At 39.3% G+C, this 13609-nt stretch overlaps 1 protein-coding gene across 1 annotated transcript in view; it reads right to left on the bottom strand.

Moving 5' to 3' along the window:
* The window catches only part of LOC104272791 (nesprin-1-like), a gene marked incomplete at both ends in the record, with an annotated part of 42672 nt that overhangs the window by 20772 nt on the left and 8291 nt on the right, over nt 1-13609 (bottom strand). The window contains 4 exons of the mRNA XM_009867887.1: nt 506-613; nt 6003-6050; nt 11389-11498; nt 11628-11824. Coding sequence (XP_009866189.1) covers nt 506-613; nt 6003-6050; nt 11389-11498; nt 11628-11824 — 463 coding nt within the window. The remainder of the gene's footprint in view (nt 1-505; nt 614-6002; nt 6051-11388; nt 11499-11627; nt 11825-13609) is intronic.

The raw sequence follows: 13609 nt of genomic DNA, 5'->3' as shown, positions 1-13609 counted from the left end.
ATACTAATTGATCAGATAAACTAGCAAATGGATTAAAAGCTACTTGGGACAGACAGTGGCTGCTTTTAAAGAACAGTCAAGCTTCAGAAGAAAATTTAGGCCAAAATTTGTATTGCTAGTTTAGACATTAACCTTTGAGAGAGGGGTGAAAAATGAAGCTCTAAGTCCTGTCCTCTCCCCTTGTCACCTCATCCAGCCTCCAGTCATACCTCCCCTCTGAGCTATATGACGCAGGGTCTGGAAGGACGGTACAGACACATGCTTGCTTCTAACTAGGACAGTCCTTTTCACACTGCTAGAAAAAGCTCTCTGTCAGGCAAACCATCTGTGCACTGTTCTACGTTACAAAGCTGGAGCTGACATTATAATTCCTCCACCAATAAAAGGCATCCAGTTTGTGTCCTTCTTTCTTTAAACTTCAGAATATTTACTTGCATATATACAGATTGCATAAAATACTGCAGTATATGTTACACGTAATGATGATAATGTCCCTACTGCTTACCTGGTATTTCTCCTGTGGGCTCGTTTCCACCACTTGTGCTCGGGCTATGTCTCTTTCAAATTGTTCTGCCCACACTTTCAGGTCTCTCAGCATCAGTCTGTCTTCTCTCTATGATTTAGTACAGCCACACATACACACACATACAAAGAATCACAGCTTATTAGTAGAGGTTTCAGATATATTCCAGAAATTAACATCTCTCTGGCAAGTCAAGGTCATCAGTTGCAGTGGAGTATTTGGGCCCAATTCTCTGATCACTGAACTTCATATAGTCTAACGGAAAAGTGCTTCCTAAGTGTAAGAAGAGAACACAGCATAGAATCATAGAACAATTCAGGTTGGAAAAGACCCTTGGGATCATTGAGTCCAACCATTAACCCTACACTGTAAGTTCACCCCTAAACCATATTACCCAACACCACATCTAAGCGACACTTGAACACATCCAGGGATGGCGACTCAACCACCTCCCTAGGCAGTCTGTTCCAGTGTCTGACCACTCTTTCTGTGAAGAATGTCTTCCTACTGTCCTGCCTAAACTTGCCCTGTTGCAACTTGAAACCATTCCCCCTGGTTCTGTCCCTAATTATCTATGAGAAGAGACCATCATCAACCTCTCTACAATGTCCTTTCAAGTAACTGTAGAGCAGGATGAGATTCCCTCTCAGCCTCCTCTTTGTCAGACTGAACAGACCCAGCTCCCTCAGTCACTCCTCATAAGGTCTGTTCTCCAGGCCCTTCACCAGCTTTGTTGCTCTCTTCTGCACTCGCTCCAACACCTCGATATCTCTCTTATACTGAAGTGACCAAAACTGAACACAATACTCAAGGCGTGGCCTCACCAGTGATGAGTACAGAGGGACAATCACATGAGTCTTAGAGTGGTGAAATCATGACAAGCTGGGACACTGCAATGTCAGAGATATTACTTGCAGTTCTGATATGATGTTAAATTAACACAAAGTCTTTTAAATATACTTCAACAGCTAATTTTAACCTATCACATATATGCACAGTCAATTTTCAGTAAAAGTTAATTGAGCTGAGACAGCAGAGGATTTTATCATCTTCTACTGCCATTTTATTATCTGGTCTGCTATTGCTGAAAAAGAAGTTATTTTCTGAGCGACTTCAGGGCAATCCTTGACACTAAGCTCCAAGTTCAAAATTTGTCAAAATATTTTGATTGAGAATTTTTTAAAAAGGAAAATTAAAAGAAAGAAAGAAAACTCCTTCCATGCCATGCTTTGAAGAACAGTATATCTATTTTACAGTTTTGCTTTAACACTTCAGTCTGTCATGGCACTGTTGCTTTGCAAGGCTGCATAGTTATCTTCAGAATTCACTCATCTGGCAGTGAACAGAAAAATACCAACAGGAAATCTCAGGTTTGTGAGCATGTCATATGAGAAGGTTAGAAAACTGAAAGTTTTTTTTTGTTCACTGCATAAGCAGGCTAAACCAGTAGGATACAAGTGTCCATCTCGAATTTCTAACCAATGAACCATATATGCTAGCTGTTAATCAGAAGCTGCTCTTTGAAACCAAAGAAACCATATTACTGTGCAATTTGTCAGAAACAGATATAGTACAGTGAATAAATGCAACATCACATCACATGAGTTAATAACCTAAAAGGAGTGATTAAGTTTCAAGCATTACATGAGAGAAGGAAAACTGGAATTTGTGATAAAAAAAATGAATAGATGCTGCCTGTATTTAAGAAATAATGCACTTTTTTTAAAGAAAAGATCCTAACCTGGGAAATGGTTCCTTTCTTTGAAAGTTGCCTCGAATATGTAAAATAAAACTTCCCTTAATTCTCATCCTCAGATAGAAAAGAAACCCTTCCTTGATGTATTTATAATAATTCTCTTACCAATCCTTTATTCAAAACCACAGTGGTAACTGGATAGAATTTGCACAACATATTGTGCAAGTAACACAGGTATTGTGTCTGCTAACTCGTGAGGCAAATTCTTAGCTGGGTAGCTGCAGCGGTGTTAACATGGTATTGGAGCAGCTTTGCTGAAACAAAATTCACTGTGGCTATTACTCCTGTCTTCTGACACTGCAAGTGGGTACCTGAGAAACAGTATAGGACATATACGACACTTCCCTCCTCCAGCTATTTCTAATCCTGGGACTTGACTGCATATAATGTCCCAAGAAGCCAAAACTCCTAGTGCTTCCAAATTCTCATATTATTATAGAGAAGGAGAACAAAATTCTCACTCTTCCGGTCTGACAGTTGGCTCTCTATGGGCAAACATAACCTTGAGATTCTTTGAGTTTAACAGGAAGGCCAGGACTACTCCCCTGTGAGAAGAAGAATATAAGGCAGTGAAAATTTTTAACTCATTTGGGCATCAAAAAAAGAACTTTGGTATTAAATGCACTCCATTCATTAGAAGTTGTAATTTTAGCAAGACTATTGAGATCTTTGTCAGTATTTAGTTGTCAGCTCCACAAAGTCAATACTAAAATAAGCATCTTAATGGATTGAAAGCCTTACAACAGTCCTACTGCCTGAAACTTCAAGTAAGACATTCTTGAAGTCAGGCAGAGAACAAGTGTGTCACAACACTGTGTATACTACTTTTAGTTCACACTATAAATTTAGTTTTGTAAAACACTGGGTTTTATTCCTCTGTGGTTCACGTTCTTATTGCTGAGAAGTACCTCCTTAAGCAAAGACTTTGCAAGGGCATTTGTGTGGCTGTAACTGTTCATAGAGCAATGTGAACAAAATACGTATTTTGCAAGATTCCCAACAACATACCCTAAAAAATTAATAATGGCTAGAACTGGATCTGACCAAATCTTTGAAATAGGATAACACTGGGATCAAGAACAACTCTGTGGTACCTGAAGGTAAAGAACACAGTAATGGTTGTACCTCTCTTAAATCACATACCATTTCTCCGACATTAAGTGAAAAGATAAAGTTAACAGGTGACACTGAGTCTTCTGTGATTTTTTTTCTTTTCACTATTTGGTTAGAAAATTTTTGTTTACTTTGTTCAGCTGCAGATGTAGATGTTTCAGTAACCACCTGAACTGAATGCTGTTACAGTCATTATGCAACAATACATGATAAACATTTTATTAATTTATTCACGTTTTCACATGTTTCCAGTTCCATGAATTACTTATCACCCACAAACTTGGTTCTGTGGTCCTTGACTGATATAAAATTGTTTTAAAGTCTCAGTTTGGGTAACTGACATAAAAGATTCACCTTCTTAGACACCTGTCACCAACATCCCCCAGGTTTAATGAGCTATCATGCTTAAAACAAAATCTGCATTAGTGCCTAGTGATTCTTACACTTCATAAAAAAAAATCAAAAGGATATTCTTACAGATATATAATCTATTTTCTAAAGTCTGCACATCTGAAGCAGTATACAGATCAGAACCTTATCCATTAAAGAAAAGTTACTTAGGATAATGTTAACTATTTGTGCTTTCACCAGCATGATGGTCATTGATCTCTGATCACATTTATTTCAGTTTACCTAAGGCACTATATGACTTATTCTGCATGCTATGGCCAAACAGCATTTAAAAGTCTCAATTTATTTTGACATCATTATATGAATATTCACTGATTTGCAGGGATGAAGAGAACTGGAGCACTCATCTGCCAAAGAACATCAAAGAATATAATGAAAGTGTTTACGAGTTCCAGTATGATAAGGGCACACAATTTAAATTCAAAAAGAAAGTTTTCAGCCCAGACTCAAAGTCAAAACCTTAACTGAAATGCCAGAGTTAATTTGAAAATTACATAATACAGAATAGTGTTTGAAGAGCTAAAAATATACATCTAAATTTCATGAGGAATTTAACTATGAACTGGAAAAGGAGTACTTTCTTGGGTTCTCTAGTATGTAATTATAAACCAGGTTAACTATTAAAATTCTCAGGCAAAAGCAAGACAGAATTCTTACATATGAACTTTTAAATCGAAAAAAAGTCAGTCACCTGTTTGCAGGGACGTCAAAATACTGTATTGCCTATGTGCTGAGAAAATAATTTCCCTTTAAAAATGGTCATACACAAATTCAGTTAATTATGCTATTCCTTTTGAATACTTTGACTTATATATTCCAGTGTTACTGGATATATATACACATATATGTGTTACTGAAACGTGTTCACTGACAACAGTATCTCAGATGCTTGGTGAGTACTAAGCCAAGCATCATCTTCAGGGATGAGCTATTAATGTCTTTCTATAAAAGGAGACAGTAAACCACTGGAAGGGCTCAGGAAGTTATTTTTGCAGCTTCTGCTTAGGAAATTCCTTTTACATTGGGGAACTCTGCTGGCATAAAGATGTTAGAAGTGACAGGATTATCTTCTGAACTACTTGCTCATCAGAGCACAAGAAGAGAAAGGCTTTACATCAGAAATACTTTGAAGGAGTGTGCTTATACCAAGATAAAGAAACTGGCAAAGCTTTTACCACTTCAAATCTTCACTAGCTTAAGCAGCAATGCACTGGGGCTGTGTAAGGCCAAGAATGTACAAAAAGGTCCCATTAAACCTGCCCTAACTTACTTGAATGGATTGAGAAAATTAGAATAATTCTGCTACCAGAATTAATCTTCACTTCAACACATTTCACTAGTCAGATACACACAACATGAGATGAACACCTGATCATACTTACTTGTAAATATTCTATTACTTACACATAAACAGTCATCGCCCACCTCCTCTGTACATATACAGAAAAATGAGTGTGGAACCAAGGTGATTAATTGGATCAGGTCAAACTACAACCACTACTGACTTACTGCAGTGACACCTGTTATTTGTTTCATAATATATTCAGTTCTGCAGTCTTCCAGTCTCACCTCTGAATGTTCATTTCAAACACTCCACGTTAGATTTCTGAAATTCTCTCAGTTAATACTAGAAAATTATATACGTAAAGATGTCCAAGATGATTAAAAAACTGTATTTTAAAAAACACAATTTATGTGAAAAAAGGATCAGTGCATATCATGCAATTACACATGAATGCTCTCTCCTTCCAACCCACGGTCCACATACATCACTTACACAATCATATATACAATCTAGTATCTACTCTATAGATCTAAAGACACAAAAATATCCATCTAAAATGAGACTAGATGAGTAGAAACATTGATCTATAATCTATTTTTTCATGTTTATACCTTAGAAAACCAAAAGCATAGTCTGAGATTTATTATAGGAAAGTTGGCTTGCTTTTCTATAATACTTCTGTGAAATTATTTGCAAAATTAAGCATTAGGCTGTTAGGATCAGCTCACATAAGAAAGTGGACTTAGACTCATTATATTAATCTATTTGCTTTTTTGGAAAGATTAACTTAAGGATAGCAAATCAATGTACATAAAACCACCCAAAATCTAAAGTCAAGTAAGTGCAGGATAAAAACAGGTAACAAGCATGAAAGGTCGAATTCAAGCAATTATTCTGGAGCATATTACCCTTACCTTAAATTTCATAAAAGAAATGAGAAAAGTTGGGACTGCTTGAAGTTCCTAGCAATATGAAACAAATGGGAAAACAAGAAGGAAAAAAAAACAGAAGCAAACAAAATAAACCAAAGCAGGCAGAAAGTCCAGAGAGAACAGTAAAAGAGCCAGATGTGTAAGAACACAAGATGTACTTTAATATCATCAAGTTCACATGTCTGTATCATACCTAGTGAACTAGTTTTTGTATTAGATCTGATTTTCAGATTATTATTCACTGTATGATTTATTTTATCTGGAAAAATAGTTACTTACCTCAGAATAACTGATTCTTTGAGATGTGTTGACTACACAAGTTCACATACATGCATAGCTTGTCCATGCATGAGATATTAGATACCTTTCAATTCTGGAAATGCACATGCAAATTGCTGTTCCCTCTGACCACAAATAAGGGACAAGTTTCAGTCATCACTCCACTTTTTCCAGTGGAAGTTCCTTATAAACTGAACATTAAATCAGGAGGGAAGATGAACTGGAATTTGTGTGGACCACACATCTTGAGTACACACAGTGGTAGCTGAGATGGCTGGATGGCAGGGGGAGAGGATTAGAAATCCTTTCCCCTGCCCCATCAAAATCCACCCAGACAAACTCCACACTGAAGGAAGAGTCTTCTAACTAAATGTACACATGAGAAACTGCGATAGTCACCCTTTCAGTTCTTGACGGACAGGGAAAAAGTAACAGTTGCTTCTAGCATTTACTGCCCAACTCATTCTACAGCAGGCACTTATCACAAGTCAGACAGAATACATCCTAGAAGTGCTTAATTTTGAAAAACAAGAAATTAAGATTACCCTCAGAGTTTAAGGGATAGGAGTCATGCAAGGTTATCTCTCCCAGGTACCTGGATTCCACCACTCTATGTTATATATTTCTTTATACTAGACTTCAGGGAGAAGACAGAAGGGCTAAGAATAAGGGGAATATACTGGTCACAAAAGTTGGCATGTCTGGATTTCTTTTTAATAAGTTGCCAACAACATTTTAGCTATCATTACCTAAGGGAAAGATTCATCTGAGTCGGTTTCAACTCTGTTGAAATGCTACGCAACATGAACTTCCAGAAGACTGTTTATTTAGGACATCATCCTAAGAAAGGTTCCATCTGGAAGAAATCTCTTGCTGATTACAGGAGGACTGTAAGTACCTAGCTTTTAGATTCCTAAAGATGGATGAATCCTGTCCTAAAAAACTAAATTAACCAAATAATGCAAAATTCCTAAGAAAAGCTTTATGATGGACATAGATACTCCAGGTCAGTTAGAGGGAAGAAGGAGGCAAAAGATACTGTTCTACCTCGCACTGTTAGCTATGGTGTTCAAAAGGGCATCCAAGTCACTTACATGGTTTCCACAAAACACAAAAGGAGTATTTTAAAATGAACTGATCTCACGTGTTCGGTTTGATCTTGCATACGTTTGTAGACCTAGAGGAGAACTTGTGGACAACACTTTTTGAAAGATAATAAACGAATTTTCAATCTAAATGGATTACACAGTCACACAAATATCTTGTATCTGATCCACTGCTGACTCTGTGCACTGAGAAGTACTCTCGCCTTTACATGTTTTCTAGCCAATTAATTTAGCAAGGCGAATATTAGAATAACCATAGGTGCAGAAAGGGATTAAAAAAAGGTACTCAAATGGCTTGAGTGGTCAAGAATGTCAGTTGCCATCCTATGATTCCAAGAAGTCATTTCTACTAATACCAGATTTCCCTTAAACTTGTTTCCTTAAGTAATAAAGAAAATAGTTCTTGCTCTTATAAATAGAACCCACTTTTCTATTTTTTTCAAGGAATTTAAACCTCCATTCTTGTATGATACCATTTAGAAAAGAGCATTTCACACTTGTATCGCAAGACGTCTACTGTTGCTGTCTCATTTTAAAAAAAAATCTTAAATATATCAACTATGCTGTTAATCTCAATAATTGCAGAATCACAGAATGGTTGAGGCTGAAAGGAACCTCTGGAGGTAATCTGGTTCAAACCTCCTGCTCACGCAGGAACATCTAAAGCCAGCTGCCCAGGACCACGTCCAGATGGCTTTTGAACACCTCCAATGATGAAGGCACCTCTCTAGTCAACCTGTACCAATCCACAGTTACCCTCACGGTGAAAAAGTGTTTCCTGATGTTCAGAGGGAACCTCCTGTGTTTCACCGTGCCCAAAGGGTCACTGGGCACCACTAAGAAACTCTGGCTCCACTCTCCTTGTACCCTCCTTTCAAGTGTTTAGATGCATTGATAAGACCTCGCTGAGCCTTCTCTTTTCTGGGCTGAACAGACAAAGCTCTCTCAGCCTCTCCTCATAGGAGAGATGCTCCAGTCCCTTCATCATCCTTGTCCTTTGATAGACTCTCTTCAGTATGTCCAGGTCTCTTGTACTGAGGAGCCCAGAGCTGGACACAGTGTTCAAGGGGTGGCCATACCAGTCGGCAACCTCCCTTGTTCTGCTAGCAACACCATCAATTTTCATCTGCTCTTGTGAAAGCCTTACTTAACCTAGTGATTTATATGATCTTAATTTTCACCAGCTCATATACAGTTAAGAATTTGGGCTAAATGATGTGAAAGCACTCAGTGGGGAAAAAAAAACCAAACCCACATGATAAACATTCAAATAGATTTTTTTTTTCAATTTTCCCTTCAAATACTACATAAATATGGAATGCAATACTTATGTCTATATATGTTTAAAGCACACTGTTGGATTTACAGTACTAGAATATCTCCGTATGTAGCATTTAATATCAATGACACTCATATTTTGCCAAGGATTATCTGGATATCTTGTCACATCTAGGTATCCTGCAGTCAACATGATCAACTGCATTAGCTCCTGGTTTCTTTCCCTCTCCACTCCAGAACTGTGTAAACTAAGTTCCTAATATTTGTTAGACTTTTTATACTACAGTCTGCCAAACTCATCGTTATGATTTTCTTGAGAATAGATAAAACATTTTAAAATGCAAGCTGTGAGTATGAGTAATTTTATTATCTGCTGACAGACTCTCCCTGAAAAGTCCTAACTAAAGCAGCTGAGTGCAAAATAAGCTTGTCTCTGTGATATATGACAGAAATACAGAAGTTTAGAATAATAAAAGACCAAAGTATGCTGAAATTTTAGCTGTTTGAGAGCTTATATCTGTCCAGTCCCAAATAGATGAAAGCACTGTTATGTTTTTTCTACATATTTCACTGTTTCAGGGTCAGTGACTACCTGAGGTCCTGGACTTTTTGTGCACTGCTGCTGGCCTAGATCTATTCAGATCTCTTTCCCATCAAACTATCACATGCCACGGAGTCATCGTTTTGTACCATGACCGTAGGTGAGGCAACTGGAAGTTATGTGGACAGGACTAGGGAGCAAGGTATTGAGTGGGATATAGGTGCCTGATAGGGATTAGAATTTCTCCAGAGGTGGATTAGCAGAAATTTTGTTAGAAAAAAATGTGAGCCCCATTGCTATTCTTGACTGGACACTCCACTGCAGAAATAGGAGTCTGTCTCAAACTGGCAGTCACCCCATCAGGGGTGTGAGAAGGAATATAATTCTTCCTCAGGGAAATGAAGAATGATGACATTGGAAAATTAGTGCAATGTCAAACTCTTGTTTTCTTTTCATAGTCTGGGAGTTATTGATTTCTGCAGTGTGACATGAAGTGGACCACTGATTCTACCAAAATTCACCTGGATTGCTACTGGAATATTTTAGCAATATCTAGGAAGAGGAAGCGGTCATGATCTAAGCATGTCAAACTGATGAATTTGTACTATTTCACTTCCTAGTAATTAACTGGAAATTCTGGAGGCAACTCAATAGTTTTTCTTTTCATAGCTCTTGTGCTATCATCTCTGCGTATAGCCAGAGGCAGGCAGAACATGGACTGGCTGAGTCCTCCATTCTCCTGCAAAAAGCTCAGGAGAAGGTGGTGAGGCTGTTCCTCAAAACGCACTCTCAGCACAGGCAGGTGACCTGGCCAAGGCTGTTGGCAGCAGAAAGTGCGTTGTGTGCCATGGTATGGAGATGACCTGACTGCGTCAGCCTGCTACAAGACACAGCGTGAGGCTTCAGCGCGCACTCCGTCTGATTCAGCTCAGTGGGATGCTGTGGTGTCAGCACATGTATGTCCTCAAGACTAGCATTCCAGCAAGGAAAATAAGAAATTCCAGTGCTCAGGCACTGAAATCAGATAGCAGAGCTACAACTGCCTTAGTCACACATAGCTATAAGGAAGGAGAGATTCACTCCTTTCAAAGCTCTTCTATAGCTCTTTAGCGAATGTAAAGAAACACAGATAAAAAGTGCTTCCTCTTTCTCTCTTGCTGGGCCTGAGCAGATTGTCTCAGCAGTGTTTCCTGTGTTTGCCATGAGGAAAGCAAATGATCAGGATTAGGAAGTGAGTCATGACAATTTGGCATCACTGAGTATAGTCATTCTAGTGCAAAGTCAATGCACTATAGCATACACAAGGCAAAAAATAAAAATGAAAATTGAAAACAATTCCTTAGAGCAAATAGTGAAACACCACCATGTGATACAAAGAAACCTGTGTCAAAATTGTCTCCCAGGCCCAAAAGCCCAAAGACTACACCTAAGCAATCTCTCAGACGATTGTTCTCATCCAGAAACTCAGTGTGATAGAAAGAGAAGTAACACGTTGCTTCAGGTAACAAATTATTGCAATCTCACAAATCACAGAACCACAGAATGTTAGGGGTGGGAAGGGACCTCAAAAGATCATCTAGTCCAGCCCCCCTGCCAGAGCAGGATCACCTACAGTAGGTCACACAGGAACGCGTCCAGGCAGGTTTTGAATGTCTCCAGAGAAGGAGACTCCACAACCTCCCTGGGCAGCCTGTGCCAGTGCTCTGTCACCCTTACAGTGAAAAAGTTTTTTCTAATATTTTTATGGAACCTCCTATGTTCCAGCTTGTACACATTGCCCCTTGCCCTGTCATTGGACATCGCTGAAAAGAGCCTGGTGACCAATCTCATTGGTGTTGGGCTTGAAAACCTCTTAGGGAACCTTAGGATCCATTGGTTTGCTACTATCTACAAGTACTGTTTGTGTTCTTTTCGGCTGCTACTGCTGAAAATAGGAAAATCTCTGCAGAATCATCAGCCCATTTTCTTCATCTGCTAATAAACATCCCCAACACTGATTCCTTTATTCTCAGCTACTGTTTCCCAGTTTTCTTACTGTGGTTGCTTTTCACTTGAACTGCTTATCAAATGGAAACGCAATAAACTATAAGAAAGCTAGAAAATGTATTTATAAAGACCCCGTCATGATAAATTTGGTTCTTATCGTTGCAAAAGAGAAACTTACATCATTCTCCTGCACATCAGTCACTGTATGATGAGGATCAGGATAGTACTTCAAAAACTGCGCTACGTAAGTCATGATAGACTTTTCATCTGGCTTGTCAACATCCACATCTAGAAAAGTACAGGACACTGTAAATTAGTTTTTAGCTAAATGGCATAAAAAACTGCTTAAATATCTAAACACTATGAACAGTAACTCATGCAAATAGTTCAAACTTTTTTCAACTAAGCATTGCACACCTTCTGGATCAAGCAGCCTTGGAATTCCTAACTCTGCTTCTGCGAGTGTGAAGGCTTCTTCCAGGTTTTCTCTATTTGACCTTCCTCTCACTTTCTCCATGTCCACTAAATCTGGGCGAATAGCATGAATAACAGAATGAAATGCCACACCACTCCTCCAACTTTGTCCAAAATCTTTGATTTCAATTCCAACTTGCCTAAAGAATATGAAAGAAAAAAAAAAAGATGACTTGCAACAACATCAGTACTAGAAGAAATAGAGGAGGAGGCAGGATGTACCACCCAGTGACTATCCGTTATTAAACAATTTGTTGATCCTGCAATGCTAAGCAGGTCAACTACAGCTCTCTCAATCCACTGCATCAATTCATTTCTGCCTATGAAGATACAAGGGTTTTTTGTCATATACATACTGTATTTATCACTATTGGGCTTGCTAGTGGCAATAAACAACCAGTACTTTGAACAAATTAAATGCACCAAGGTTTTCAAGGCTCTTGTACAACACACACAGTCTGTGGACGTAGGCAACCCTATTCACTTATTTTCTCCATCACTATAAAGCATTTGATATCTCCTTCCATGTTAACTAGTGCAGTTCAGTTTTAGGTACATCAGTATCATACAAAGAAAAAAAAAAGACTCCAATCATCTGTTATCTTTTAAATTAAAGCATCAACAATGACATCACTGCTGTTCAGATTAAATGTAACACGCACACTTCTTTATATTCTTACCAAAAGCATGAATACTACTATCATTTCATACACCCAGAACACTAAGGTATCCACTGCAAAATTACACAGAATCACAGAATGTTAGGGGTGGGAAGGGACCTCAAAAGATCATCTAGTCCAGCCCCCCTGCCAGAGCAGGACCACCTACAGTAGGTCACACAGGAACGCGTCCAGGCAGGTTTTGAATGTCTCCAGAGAAGGAGACTCCACAACCTCCCTGGGTAGCCTGTGCCAGTGCTCTGTCACCCTCACAGTGAAAAAGCTTTTCCTAATATTTCTGTGGAACCTCCTATGTACCAGCTTGAACCTATTGCCCCTTGTCCTGTCATTGGACATCACTGAGAAGAGCCTGTCTCCATCCTCCTGACACTCCACTTTGACATATTTATAAACATTTACAAGGTCACCCCTCAGCCTCTTCTTCTCCAAGCTGAAGAGACCCAGCTCCTTCAGTCTTTCCTCATAAGGGAGATGTTCCACTCCCTTCATCATCTTTGTGGCTCTGCGCTGGACTCTCTCAAGCAGTTCCCTGTCCTTCTCGAGCTGAGTGGCCCAGAACTTGTCACAAGATTCCAGATGTGGCCTCACCATGGTAGAGTAGAGGGGCAGGAGAATCTCTCTCGACCTACTAGCCACACCCTTTCTAACACACCTCAGGATGCCATTGGTCTTCTTGGCCACATTACTGGCTCATGGGCATCCTGCTGTGCATCAGGACCCTCAGGTCCCTTTCTCCTATGCTGCTCTCCAGCAGGTCAGTTCCCAACCTGTACTGGAACAGTTTTTTCTCAGTTGTAAGCCTCTACACTTGCCCTTGTTGAACTTCATAAAATTTCTCCCCGATCAATTCTCCAGCCTGTCCAGGTCTCGCTGAATGGCAGCACAGCCTTCTGGTGTGTCAGCCACTCCTCCCAGTTTCATCATCAGCAAACCTGCCAACAGTGCACTCTATTCCCTCATCCAGGTCGTTGATGAATATATCGAATAGTACTGGTCCCCGCTCCTCCTTCCATGATCTATAGACCCTCTTCTCCCACTTGAGTTTGCCCAGCAGTTCCCTGTTTAACCACATGGGTTTCCTGGTGCTCTTTCTTGATATCCTACTCATTGGGATGCACTGGACCCCTTGGAAGAAGGGGTCCTTGAATATTAACCAACTATCTTGGGCCCCTTTACCTTCTAGTACCCTGTCCCATGGGATTTTCCCTAGCAATTGCTTGAAAAGGCCAAAGCTGGTCCTGCTGA

This window comes from Apaloderma vittatum, unplaced genomic scaffold (genome assembly GCF_000703405.1).
Source record: "Apaloderma vittatum isolate BGI_N311 unplaced genomic scaffold, ASM70340v1 scaffold9624, whole genome shotgun sequence".
Taxonomy (NCBI): Eukaryota; Metazoa; Chordata; class Aves; order Trogoniformes; family Trogonidae; genus Apaloderma; species Apaloderma vittatum.
This window is presented reverse-complemented; position numbering and strand designations above follow the sequence as displayed.